General features: G+C 35.9%; 2 protein-coding genes across 2 annotated transcripts; one reads left to right on the plus strand and one right to left on the minus strand.

Moving 5' to 3' along the window:
* Positions 1-4,544: 4,544 nt before the first annotated feature.
* On the minus strand, positions 4,545-5,499 carry LOC141708677 (ethylene-responsive transcription factor 2-like). The gene has a single exon (XM_074512420.1). It carries the CDS (start codon positions 5,418-5,420, stop codon positions 4,635-4,637), a length of 786 nt encoding a protein of 261 aa, XP_074368521.1. The 5' UTR covers positions 5,421-5,499; the 3' UTR covers positions 4,545-4,634.
* Positions 5,500-9,633: 4,134 nt separating this feature from the next.
* On the plus strand, positions 9,634-11,811 carry LOC141702951 (uncharacterized). Its single transcript, XM_074506549.1, has one exon. The coding sequence runs from the start codon at positions 9,634-9,636 to the stop codon at positions 11,809-11,811; it is 2,178 nt and encodes a 725-aa protein (XP_074362650.1).
* Positions 11,812-14,747: the final 2,936 nt, after the last annotated feature.

A 14,747-nucleotide genomic window follows, 5' to 3' on the forward strand; every position in this document is an offset into this window, starting at 1 on the left:
AATGATTTCAGGTCAAAGGACCAATACATCATTATCATTGTGAGATTGACTTATGACACTATAAACATGTAGTATCTCACAACGGGTCAATCCAACACCATGTATTTAATACATGTGCATGTATTTTGACTTTAATATCACCATACGTATGATCAATGAGATGTGATTATCAGCCAACAAATACACTAGTCTCAATGTATTTATTATCATCCCTTAACAATAATACTTGATTAGGGACCTTTAGGAATATAAATACTATTCTCATAATCTCATTTTTAAGTCACGTACTTAGAGATATAGATTTACATATCATATTCCAAGAACATTTATTAATCTAACATCTTATCACAGAAAATAAAGATATAATAAATTACTAGAGAATAATCCATATAATCATAATTAATAATCCAAATATTTCGTAATATAAACATAATAGTGTTGTCTATAGGGCACAAACACTAACAAGATGATTCGGGATAGGGATTCAAAGATTATGTTCAAGAATGCGGAATTCAACAATCGTGCAAAGGCTATACACCCCCTTAGATTCAAGAGTTGAAACCCATCAATGACCAACTTTGTGGTTATTCCACTCCCTATACAGAGGATGATAAAATCTGAAGTGATAAGGATGTCACTCTAAGAAGGTGACGTCCAGGAAGAGACCGATCGAAGGAGGATGTCCAAAAGCCTCAAGGGGCTCAAGGACCGAAAGCTTAGGATGAAAAAAAACGAATTTTCGTCTCATCAAACTCGTAATTTAGTGGAGGAAAAGAAACCTGAAAAGGGAACGATAAACTCCATTACCTACAAAATTTGGAAAGCCTGGATCCCCGAGGGTCTATTCCCCGGTATAGTTGGTTTGAACGCCCTTTCATGGAGAAGGAAGACAAAAATTTAAGGGGTTAATCCCAAAGATTTGATGCCCCTTGAAGGTCTGAATGATCCAATGTATCTCTATACTTGAGAAACTATGAATACCTATATTTCAAGGAAGCTGAAGGTACCTCAATATGGGTGCATGATGGATTCAGTAATCCGGATAGCCACGTAAGAAAGTTTTCAACCTCTCTACTACAACGGTCAATGCACGATTGATAAGGAGCATGGCATTTTCTTAAACCCCGGGGGCAAAATCCCACGACCAAGACAAAGCAGTCCATAATTCGGTCAGTCTCCTAGGGGGATTTCTGAAAAAAAAATTAAATGAAAATTTTTATCCGAGTTGATTTTTATTTGAGTTTTTTAACCATATTTGGGCTATTATTTGGAAAATTTAATCTGTGTTAAATTTTATTCGAGATTTTTGAACCTGGTTTGGGCTATTATTCGAAAAATTTAATCCTCGTTAAATTTTATTCGAGATTTTTTAACTCGGTTTGGGCTATTATTCCGAAAAATATAATCTGAGTTAAATTTTATTGGAATTTTTTTAACCCGGTTTAAGCTATTATTCGAGAATTTTAAACCGAGTTCAATTTTATTCCAGATTTTTTAAACCCAATTTGCGCTATTATTCGGAAAATTTAATCTTAGTTAGATTTTATTTGAGATTTCATAACCCGGTGTGGGCTATTATTTCGGAAAATATTTTATTCAAAAGGATCGTAAAAAAAAAAAATTTATCCGTGTTGGACACTCCTGACATGGGGCTCATATTATTCAAAATATTGAATAAAATTAATATTATTATTTTCAATAATAATATTAAAAGAAGGTTAAAAACAAACTAAAAAAAAACCGGTCCACCAGAACCTGATCGTGGGTCCTGACCGAATCAACCAGATCGAAAAACCCCACGACCAAGTGAATTGGGAAGGTAATTCGACCAGGGGTAATAAGTTGGCAACCAATTTGCATTATCCTTACAAAATGATCCTGAAGTTTAATAATTTACAAATTTGACTTTGAAATTTGAGAATTTACAAATATGTCCCCGGAAGTTTTTAAAAATTTCTAAAATATTAGAAAAAATTATAAAAATACCTGGACGTACAGAAAAATTCCTAAAATATTAGGAAAAATCACAAAAAATACCCGGGGTATAGAAAAATTCCATAAAATTAAGGAAAATTCCCGTAAAATTAAGAAAAATTCCTAAAATTAGGAAAAATCACAAAACAATACTTGGAGGTGGTTAAAATTTTCTAAAATATTAGGAAAAATAAAAAAAAATACCCGGAGTTACGAAAAAATTCCTACAATATTAGGAAAAATCACAAAAATTACCTGGAGTTGGTGAAAAATTCCTAAAATATTAGGAAAAAATATGAAAGGTATAGAAAAATTCCTAAAATATTAGGAAAAATCACGGAATATACCCGGAGGTACAGAAAAATTCCTAAATTGTTAGGAAAAATCACGGAAAATAACCAGAGGTATAGAAAAATTCCTAAAATATTAGGAAAATTAGGAAAAATACCTGGAGGTATGAATAATTATTAATTATTTTGGAAAAATACTTTTGAATACGAGATAATCCACGAAATTAAGCGAAAATACTAAAAAAAATCCTAAAAATAGGAATAAGGTAAGAAAATGAGTATAGAAAATTATGAAAAATCCAAAAAATATCAAGAAGCCTCAGATATGGTAAATCGTTGTAAATGTGTAGATCGCTCCACACTTTGCGCTAAAAACGATACGCCGGACGGGGTTATTGATAACTTAACTTCTACGAAATATCGAATGTATTTCCCAGGAGTTGGGGGAAAAATGATGGGGTATAAAATAACCCTAATTGCAGAATTAATGTCATATTAATTAGACATGATTTGGTCAAAGGGAAAAGCCCAATTAATGAGGCCCAAAACCCTAATTATTTATTATTTTCATAACTAATAAAGGGGCTAATTAAACAACCCAATAAATGTGTTCAAATAAGTAACTATTTCTACAAGAATTAGCCTCCAAGCAACCTAAATTCAGAAGGAAACTAATTCTTACTTTCTAGGACCCCAAATTTCAATCAAAGAAAGAGACTTGCCCACCAAGTCATCTAATTCTACCCTAATTCGTAAACTATTGACGTCTATATAAATGGTCTTACCCTTCAACTTCATGGGCACGTTTTGGATAAGAGCTCTATACGTCACCACCATGAAACCACATCCTAGAGCACAACTCTAAGCATCACAAAGCTGTGGAGGCATCCTACAAGCCACGAGGCCATTACCTGGAACAACGTTTTAGACTTAGTCCTTGGAGGACATGAAAGTCACTGCGTCCTTGGTGAGCTCTCGCTGCCATACCACCATAGCCCCGAGGGCAAGCATCACCCAGAACTACGTTTTGACTTGCTCATTGGCATATGTCAAGGTACGTAGGCATCTTGTGAGGGTAGATTCAAGCCACGAAACACAAGCGCAACCACTAAAACTCGAAACTTATCAAATCCTAACATTAAATATCCGCAATAAATAAATACATGTTTTTTATCGACAACAAATTCTATACGTTTTTTTGGCATTCTTTTCAATACTTCTTTAAAACATAACTCCACAATATTTTTTAAAAAAAATATTTTAAAATTTTTATTAAAAAAATTTATAAAAAAATTTATAAAACTATATTTTATAAAAAGCTCGAAAAATTCACTTTCATTAACAAATATCTTAAATAGCCGCGGATTTAGCAAAAAATTCACCTAGCTGAATTTGTTTTGGCTAACAAGCTCAAAAATTTCAAATCCTTCCAACTTTCTCTTACGATTCCGCAGGAAGTACATGATACTTGAGCTCTAGGATCTCTGCTAATCACAGTATTTGAATCAACGTCATTAAAATATTTTTTTTAATATGAAGCATTATACAACTTAAAAATATCGTTCTTCCATTTTATTTTTCAATTATCAAACTTTTATCATGGCCCTAAGCAGCATTTGAACTGAAAACTTAAAATTTCTTTTTGGCCATTTTATTAAACACTTACCGTACACACATTGTTTGATTTGTAAAGAACAAGTGAAACTGATCAGAGAATTAGGTTTATTCAATGTTGAATATATGAATTTGAATGCCTATAACATATTGTCCAGTAGTTCAGTATTTTGTTAATTGTTGTTAGTCACTAGTTCTAGTTCACTCCTCTCTTAAACTCGCGTACACACGTGAAGATGAACCTAAGCCCCTGAGGTATTCATTTTATTCTACAGATCTCTCCGAAAATAAGTTGTTATTAATTTCTGGTAAAATTAATTGAATTATTCAATTGTTTTGTATTTCTTGTCCCTTGTATCCAAAACATATGTAAAGAAATAGATTAATCATGCTTTTTAGATAGAGTTAGCAAAGTGCAAAGAGGCTGAGACTCGTATTTTTTCTATTCGATTGCCTTGTAGTTGAGATGGTACATTTGCCTGCCCTCACACTACAGTGATATTTCACTTTCAGAACTGATATACCCTTTTTGGTAATTAAACAAGATAATGCAAACCGACGTCATCGCTGAGGTCTGATCACAATATTATATTGTCTCATTTCTTTTGGAAATATGCGCTTTATCAATCACCAGTTTTCACGCTCCCTTTAATGGCAAGTGCGATATTTAACTAAAAATCAAAAATTAAAATATTCATTTCTATACAAAGCAAGACACAAACCAAACAGCCCCTACAATAATTTCACATCATTAATCTAGCTAACCAATAAGGCCTCACCACCTGGCATTTGTCGTGTCTGAGTCTGGCTCTCAATTGTACACATATTGGCTCGGCTCACAACTTCCGGCTCGGCTTTATCAGCCACCACCCCTTTCTTTCTCCGTTTCGGAGACTCACTCCCCGATGCCGATGAAATGGAAGCAGTCGGCTCCGGAGAAGCTCTCCTTTTAGCTGTTATCCGCACCGGTTCCGGCTCATTTAAGCCGGCTCGGTGCGGGAAATTCAACAAAGCCTTTGAGCCACGCATCCTATAAGCCGCTCTATCATAAGCCAAGGCAGCTTCCTCAGCCGTTTCATAAGTTCCAAGCCAAACTCTGGCGCCGTTCTTAGCCGGATCTCTTATCTCCGCCGCAAACTTTCCCCATGGCCTTTGTCTAACTCCTCTATAGTGCCGTGCCTTAGCCGGCGGTGAAGCCGGCTCAGCCAATTTAACAACAGCCGGAGCCGATGTAGTAGGAGCCGTACTCTTAACAACAATTGGCATAACCTCATCCGCCGGCTCAGGCTTAACTATATGTTCCACAAGCGGGATATACTGAGTACGTTTGGTGTCAGGCTCAGGCTTAACAACGTCGTTTGCCGTAAAAGTAAACGGCGTCCATCCAACACTAACAGCATCACGCAAGAAATTGTAAATGAGCATATCTTCAGAATCATCTTCTTTTAGTGGCAAATCACCCCATGTATCCGATGATAAGCAAGTCATCAAACTACTAAAACTCGAACTCCGATTATAAGCTGGCAAACAAATTTCCGACATATTGACTGAAATTTTTGTATATTTTCTTTGAGAGTTGAAACTTGAAAGAAAGGGAAATGCAGGAGAAGGATTAATTCTAGGATGAGGTGGGTGAGGGAAGAGATTATATAGTGGAGTAGATTCATGAACCTTCAAGTGCACGTGGAAATAATATTAGTCTAATTTAATTATTTAAAACATTTATTTCGGGTTTCATTGAAACTTCCCTCAAAATTGAAGACACAAGTGGGCAAGTGGGAAATTGAGCTTTCTTGTCACGTGCCTAAACATCATTTTTTTATATGTAGCTACTGACATAATATTCTGATGTCACCACCTTTTCTTCCGGACTTGCTTGCACAAGTGAGTCCACATACATTTCAATATTTTATTGTTAAACAATAAGATAAAACTAACGATCAGATCAAATCTGAATATTGATATATCAGAGACACTAAAATCTTTAATCTGTAATCATATTTGTGTTAAACATCAAAATTCGATGACGTTAGAGCAACTTTAAAGGCTTCTATATCCCTCCTCTTAAGTCATATTTTGATAAAAATAACAAAAAAAAAATTCCAACACTCTCCTAAGTCCTTCCTACAAATTTAAAATTTTCAAACCTTTCATCCCAGGGCATCTTTAATAGAGATTGCTAACAAAGTTGTCAAAGCATGACAAATTATTAAATATATTATTTTTTAATTTTCTCTCACATTCAAAGTCACTCTTGGCAACATTTATTAAAATTTTGTTCCAATACTTAAGCAACTTTAAAAGTTGCTCATATGGTCCCTCTATATTAATTTTATATTTAATTTAATATAAAAGTGGGTTGAGTAATATATAGTTTAGATATTTTATGACTTTTTGCTCATTTCAAAAGTTGTCAAGGGGTTGTTAAGTTTTAACGAACTTAGTAGGTAACCTCCCAACTCTAATAAGTAGGCAACCAAAGGTATCATATCCCGTAAGTTTGTCAACCGGTATGGAGATTCTCTTATATGCTGCCACCATTCCCTCCTATTTGATGTATCAGACAGCCTCCGGTATACATAACTGTTTTAAAAACAAATAGAGTGAAGCGGGGAGAATTGTTAATTCATGTTAAATGATTAAAGAGTTTATATTATAATATTTTTTTTAGGAGTTTGTTGGGTAATTCTTTTTTTTTTATTGTGGATTTGAACCAATATATAAAAAAGATAGTTATTCTCTATTTAATTAACCGAGACAATATGTATGGACCGTCACCCTTACGGGCCGTCAAGTAATTCTTGGATTTGCTCTAAGTCTTAATTTTCAATTGATTTTCCACTCAATAATGATAATCAAATTTTCTATTTCACAAAAAAAATATTAATAAAATAATATCAAAAGTGTATAGCTGCATAAGGATTAATGATTCATAATGTATTTATGGACACACTACAAAGATACATTTTTAAATAAGGTAATAAATATTTTATCCAATTAAACGCATTCACACATTTTTCTTGATTTTGACACAATTCGAACCTTCTTGAATTTGATAAAATCGCTCACACTTCTTTCTTGATTTTGACACAATTCACATTATTTTTATTTGATTTTCATAAAATCAAAAATTTGAAACGTTCAACATCCTGTAAAAATAGTGACAAAAATACCAATATATCAAAAAAATACTTTAAGTTAAGAAAACTCGCAAAACATAACGGTCAGAATGTGTTGATAAAACTGATTTTTTGTTGTGGTAATGAAATTTACTGAAATTGAAGGTGTTGTATTTATTATTATGTTTTACATGTTGCAAAATCAAGGAGTCACACGTTTTCATGTACAAAGATACGAGACTAATTAAATTAGATACTGTCTTTACAGTCTCATTAAATTAATGCTCAGAAAGAGGCAAACACATATCGATAGCATTTCGGTTGTTGAAAAACTTGACTTATTCAGATGTTTATTGTGTAAAATAAATATGCTCACATGCAACTATTAATTTAACAGATTAATGAACTAGAGAATCTAGCCTTACGGCCGAGCATATAGCAAACTAGGGCTCCTCATGCGTAAATTAACCTGTTTAAACCAACTCAATGCAATTCCAAATTGAACCATCCAAACTCATGAATTAGTTGGGTTCAATTTCCGTTGAGCCGATTATATTTGGTTGGTTTGAATTTTAACTTTTTAAAACTCTAATTATTCATTATTCGATTAATTCTTAGTCGGATTTGATTATTCGGTTAAATTTCCGTTAAGCCGATCATATTGGGTTATCAGTTCAATTCAATTTATAGCTATTATTCGGTTAATCCTTAGTCAGATTCGATTTTTTTGGCTTTTTATATTTTCCTAAGAAATTAATTATTTAATATAATACATGTATAAATATACATTTTCTCGATTTACGAAGATAAACATAATTAGTCCCACATAATTTATATTTCTTGTGAACTCGTGTAATCATCAATATCATTAATTATTAACAATTAATAATTAATTTTTGAGTTATATTAAATTATGCTCTCATAAATTTTTTGCATTTGTTTTTATTATTCATACATACAAATCGAGTTAAAAACAACACTAAGATTTTAACTTATAAAAGTTCGATTTCCCTAGCTAAAAATAATATTCACCTTTTTCTAAATATTTCCATTCTCCATCGAGCACGGTTTTTAAAATGTATACCAAAATCGCTCGTAAATTACACATGACGTTTCAATTAATTCGACGCAGAAAATATACAAAGTGTAGTTTATATTAAATGATCAATAACTAATTAATGCATAACCATAAATTTTATAAGACAATTTATTTATATTAAAATTACTAAATTTTCCCCAATAAATATATGTCAGTAATTATTTTTTCTTTAATATGCATGTCTTAGTTATATCTAATTTAATATATATGTATTAAAAACTCGGACTCATTATTACGTATATTTATTACTAATTTATTATTTAATATTAATAATTTATAGTTATATGTTGAGAAATTAAAAACATTTTTTTAGTAAAAAAATAAAATTACTGCATAAAGATTGAAGCACTAATGGGAGAAATTATTCTTGATTCTAAACGGAGAATTATTATAAAAAATCATAATTTTCATAAAATAACTAAAACTACATGTAAACAAAAATAAAATTAAAATTTTAAAATTATATATGATATAATGCTGAAAAAATTTAACTGTATCTTTTATATAACAAATATCGAACTTTCATGTATAAATCATAAACAGCCAAATATGAATACAACCGCACAGTTTTAGTGTTTCGGATTAATGTTAAATATCGAAAAATATGTGATGCACTATTATAACCACATCCTAAAAAAGAAAAAATTAATCATATACACAAACAAATATATTAAAATCTTCAATTTATCAAAAAATAACATGAATATGTTTTCAATAATTGCAGTCAAAAAATATCAATTCGCATAATTTGAAAAATGCGCGTATATTATAGAAATTATAAAGCTAGTTATTATTACTTTTCTCATCCTTTCTTTTATTCTACATTCCCATTTGTCATTTTTATAACTATTTAAACACCCGGCATGTAAAAATATGAAAGATTTACATATTTTTAACAAAAAAAAAGAGAGATCAGAATTGTGATGATTAACACCAAAATAAAAGAGCAACGCACTTGCGGTTAGCCTGGTGTAAAATATAATCAAAATGACATATACGCCAAGATAAACCTGTGATCCGACGAATGATTGTATTGCTCCTTTAAATAAGAGCTAAATGCTAATAAGTAATAATCACAGGAAACACTCATCCCCGCACATGTTTGATGTTTCTACTTTGAACCCTATTAATAACTGCACGGTAACTAGATGAATATATTTCAATCATGCAATCAACCATGTTATCTGTAGGCTGTGAATCTATTAAATAATTGTAAAATGCGATCGATACAAAATTCCACGACAAAAGAAGTAAAAAGAATGTGATGCATTGTTCAGACGAAGAACTTAATTTGTTAGAAGCTGAAACTAAAAGAATGGAAGCAAAGCTAGAGAAAATAAAAGAAATCCATCGTTTACAACAGTAGTTGAAGCAGGCGTCAATTAAGGAAGGGGGCGATGAAGAGCCGGGGTATGTAGAGCTGTCAAAGGACGATGAAGATTACTACTATGATGAGGAGGAAGTATCCACATAGTCTATATATTCCAGGCCACGACGTCCAAGGACAGTTTCTTCAAGCGGTACCCCGCAAGGGTCGATGTCAACAGACTCGATATCACAAGAGGAGTTTCTTAAGATGCAGGAAGATATGGCTCAACTGCGTGATTTAGTTAAAACGCAGTCAAGATTTGAAGCCCTGGTGGAAAGCCCCCTATCTCGAAGTATCGAAAAAGCTAAGATAGATAGGAATTTAAAACCCCCAACGCTCGACCAATTTGACGGATCAACAGACCCATCAGGCTTTCTCAATACTTTCGATGGTCGAATGGCATTCTACGGACACTCAGAAGTCGCCCGTTGCCAATTCTTCTCTACATGTTTACAAGGAACAACCTTATGCTGGTATAACAATCTCCCATCTAGGTCGATCGACTCCTGGACTACATTGAAAACTAAATTTCAGACGAGGTTTTCAAGCAACTACAAAGGGGGGGGCAAGATCACAGCATCTTTTATTACGATGCGTCAACGGCCTAGCGAATCCTTGAGAAGCTATTTAGGCCGCTTTCGTCAAGCTATATCTGAAATAACAGTTCTAGAGGAACCTTTGGCAGTAAACTATTTAGCAGCAGGCATTGATGGAAGCAGACATGGTATTCTACTAGAAGACCTCATAGAAAAACATCCTCAATATCTTCATGCGGCTTTCCAGATTGTCGAACATCGAATGACGCTCCAAGAAGCGGTGGGAAGCATAAGATCTCCCCGACGCTCTAACTACAAGTATGATAGGACAAGAACTCATAGCCCCCGGACACCGAGGTTTCGAAGATACGACTCCAAATTCCCTCGACGTTCATCGCCGAGAAGGGATACTGGAAAAGAGAAATTCCAAAGCCCGAGGGGTCGAGAATACCAGCGACAACCTGTATCATATAGAAAATGGCAGCCCCATGACAGAAAGGAAAAAGAGTTTACTAAGCTTACAGTCAACAAAGCAACAATCTTGGAAATTCTGAAAACAGAACCTGACTTTCGACCCCCGAGGCCTATGAAGCCAGGTCGTCCTCCAAGCTCTCGATATTGCGACTATCACCAAGATACGGGACACACTACAGAACAATGCTATCAGTTAAGCAATCTCATTGAATCCAAAATCAGAAGAGGCCATTTCGTCCATTACATCGAAGGACAGGGCCAAAATCAACAAAGACAAGACGACAGAATAATCGATGTAATTTTCGGCGGTTACGCCGCTGGAGGTATGTCAAACAATTCTCGTAAGTCCTACGCCCGAGAGGTGTGTAGTGTTAACCCTTCATGTCCCAAGAAATGCAAACCATCTCCATCTCTTGTCATATCCTTCTCAGATGAAGATTACTCCCCAAATATCATAAGAGGACAACAAGATGCGCTGGTTATCACTGCCAAAATCGGCACCAATATAGTAAAAAAGATCCTTGTTGATAATGGTAGTACCGTCGACATTCTATATCATCACGCCTTAGCGCGAATGGATACAGGGGAACGAAAACTAAAAAATACCCATTCGCCTCTTTATGGCTTCACAGGTAATGAAGTAAAGGTTGTTGGAACAACTGATCTACCGGTTCTCTTCGGCACAATGCCTTGCCAAATATGGAAGATAGTTAAGTTTCATGTAATTAGTGCAAACTCAAGCAACAATGCCATTCTAGGCCGAACGACTATATCGGCACTGGAAGCCATCACGTCGATACCCCATTTGAAGATGAAATTCCCAACTGAGTTTGGAGTGGGGGAGATGTGCGGTGACCAAGCGATTTCGAGACAATGCTACTTTACTACCGTTGTACCAAAAAAACAAGATTGTGATTCTCAAACTGTCAATGAGGTTGTCCAGATAGACCCCGATAACATCATCGATATCCCGAGGGAGCTCTCGTTCTCTCCTGTCGGTGAAATTGTCGAGGTATCGATAGTTGAAAATTCGCCGGATAAAACAGTTAAAGTGGGAAAGGATCTAAACATCCAGGTAAAAGATGAATTAACAAGGCTACTTCGAGAATTTTCGGATATTTTCGCACGGTCGCCTTCCGACATGCCAGGAATACTCGTCGATGTAGCGAGGCACTCTCTGCATGTCGACCGCCAAAAAAACCCAGTCAAGCAAAAGAGGCGCAGGTTCTCAGAAGAAAAACGACGAGCTATAGAGGAGGAGCTTGATCGGCTTTTACTTGCCCATCTCATCGAGCCGGTGAAATTCCAACATGGATTGCTAATGTCATCCTGGTGAAGAAAAGTAATGGGAAATGGCGAATGTGTGTTGATTATTCAGACCGTAACAGAGCATGCCCGAAGGATTATTATCCTTTGTCGAATATAGATCAACTCATTGACGCCACGGCTGGTCATGAACTATTGTCTTTCATGGACGCGTTCTTAGGATATAACCAAATCAGGATGGATGACCAAGATTGGGAGCAAACAGCGTTTATCACACATCGAGGGGTCTTTGCAAATTGAAACATGCCTTTCGGGTTAATCAATGCCGGTGCAACATTTCAGCGCATGATGGATGAAATATTTAAGAAGCAATTAGGTCGGAACCTTGAGGTGTATGTTGACGATATGATAACCAAATCAAAATCTTCAAATAATCATTGCAGTGACCTTCGAGAGACTTTTGAAAATGTCAGGCGTAATAACATGACATTGAATCCGCTAAAGTGCTCTTTTGGCTTAACATCTGGGAAATTCCTAGGTTTTCTTGTTTCCCAACAAGGGATCGAGGCCGACCCCTCACAGATCAAAGCCATATCTGAAATGAAAGACCCGTCGATCATCAAAGAGGTCCAAAGTCTTACTGGTTGCATAGCGGCCCTTCGGCGCTTCATACCACAAGCCTCTAAAAAATGTATTTCCTTCTTTAAGGTCATCAAAGAAGCATCAATGAACAAAAAGTTGATATGGGACGATTAATGTAAAGAAAGCTTTGAAGCTATAAAAGCATTTTTGACAAGTCCTCCAGTTTTAGCAAGAACATTGCCTCGTGAGACTTTGAAAGTATACATCTCGGCCTCCGATGGGTCATTAGCCTCTGTGTTAGTTAATGATGTCGAGGGACGAGAAGCTCCAGTCTACTACGTTAGTCACACCCTGAAAGACGCCGAAACTCGTTACCCCCATGTGGAAAAATTAGTTTATGCTCTCGTGGTAGCAAGCAGAAAGCTCTGTCACTATTTCCAAGGCCGTCTGATAAAAGTCATGACTGACCAACCCCTGAAGCGTATCTTGCAAAAGTCCGACATGACAGGACGTCTTGCCGCTTGGACGGTCGAGCTCAGCCAATTCCACATTGAATATCTACCCTGGAACGAAGTAAAGTCTCATGTCTTGTCAGACTTTGTTGTATAACGCAAATTTGACAATCCTATAATTGAAGAAACACCATTTCCACAAAAGGCTTGGGTTCTTTACGTCGACGGCTCATTAACATTATCATCAGGGGGTGCATGTGTCAATTTAATCAGTCTAGAAGGATTAAAAATACAACATGCCTTAAAATTCTCATTTCCAGTAACAAACAATGTAGCTGCGTATGAGGCTTTGTTAGCAGGTTTGTGCCTGGAAATTGAGCTGGAGGTAAAGATTTTAGAGATATTTGGAGATTCACAGCTTGTAGCAAAACAGTTACATGGTGAGTTCAAAGCGCACGACGCTCGAATGTCGACATATTTAAAACTGGCCATGTCTTTGTTGAAGAAAGTCCAGTCGTGGACAATCAAGAATATTTGCAGGGAAGACAACCAATGGGCCGACGCACTGTCTAAATTGGCCTCATCCATTGTGACAACGTCTGAGACAATTTATGTCGAGGAAAGAAAGGTCCCCTCCATCGATTTAGGCCTTCCATTCCCCAGCAAGCTGAAAATCAATGAGATATCTTCTATGGCAGATTGGCGTCATCCTTTTTTAGAATATATCTTGTAGAACAAGCTTCCACAAGATAAGAATGAAGCTAAATTCATATCATACAAGGCAAAAAACTATTGTGTGCTAGAAAACAAGCTATATCGCCGGGGACTTGTAGATCCACTACTACGATGCTTAGGCCCAGAATATTCTCGCCTATCGATGGTTGAAGTCCATACTGGCATTTGTGGAGATCATTTAGGAGGCAAGAACCTAGCCCTTAAGATAGTGAGGCAAGTTCTTTTTTGGCCTACAATGCGAAGTGATTGTGAAAATTTTGTACGAAAGTGTAAGTCATGTCAGCTATACGGGTCGGTGTCCCATCAACCCTCGGTAGAAATGATTCCAGTAACCAACCCATGCCCTTTCTTTCAGTGGTGTATAGACATCGTGGGACCTTTCCCAAAGTCTAATAATCAAGCCCAATATATTGTTGTGGCTGTCGACTATGCAAAAAAATGGGTCGAAGCCCGACCTTTGGCTAAGATTCGCGAGAAAAAGATGGTCGAATTTCTGATGGAATATATTGTGTTCAGATTTGGGGTACCAAGAGTCGTTGTAACCGACAACGGAACTCAATTTGTGGGGGATAAGTTCACAGAAATACTCTCGCAACTCAAAATAAAACACATCAAATCTTCGGTAGCTTACCCCCAAGCCAACGGACAGGTCGAGGTGACCAACTGGATAATCCTACAGGGGATCAAAAAAAGGGTTGATGAGTTTCCAAGGCCATGGGTCGAGGAATTGCCAAATGTACTCTGGTCTTATAGAACGACCCTCAGGAGCTCAACAGGATTATCTCCCTTTAAGATGGCCTTTGGTTTAGAAGCTGTCTCACCAGTCGAAGTGTCTCTCAATTCCCCGAGGGTCGAGTACTTTGACGCTGAAGCATCACATGAAGGAATTCAACTTCACAATGTTCTTATGGAAGAAATCAGAGATGAAGCATCTAAGAGAGTCCTTCAGTAACAAGCGCGTATGGCATCTTACTTCAACAAGAAGGTGAAGGTTAAGCAATTCTTGGTTGGAGATCTAGTCCTCCGAGAGTCGGCAGCATCACAGCGCACCATAACAGGAAAGTTCAAAGCCCCGTGGGAAGGACCTTATCAAGTGACAGAGGTTGTTGCACTAGGTACCTATCGTCTTTCGACACTCGATGGTACTCCTATCAAGAATGCGTGGAACGCTATTCACTTGAAGAAATTTTATCAGTAATCAGTTTATTTGAAATGTATGAATCAGAACTATCTTTAA

The sequence above is a fragment of the Apium graveolens genome, chromosome 2 (assembly GCF_009905375.1).
Source record: "Apium graveolens cultivar Ventura chromosome 2, ASM990537v1, whole genome shotgun sequence".
Taxonomy (NCBI): domain Eukaryota; kingdom Viridiplantae; phylum Streptophyta; class Magnoliopsida; order Apiales; family Apiaceae; genus Apium; species Apium graveolens.

Excerpts from the sequence above, each read along its gene's own strand:
- LOC141708677 (XM_074512420.1), bottom strand. The coding sequence starts at position 5,420 with ATGTCGGAAATTTGTTTGCCAGCTTATAATCGGAGTTCGAGTTTTAGT.
- LOC141702951 (XM_074506549.1), top strand. The coding sequence starts at position 9,634 with ATGTCAACAGACTCGATATCACAAGAGGAGTTTCTTAAGATGCAGGAA.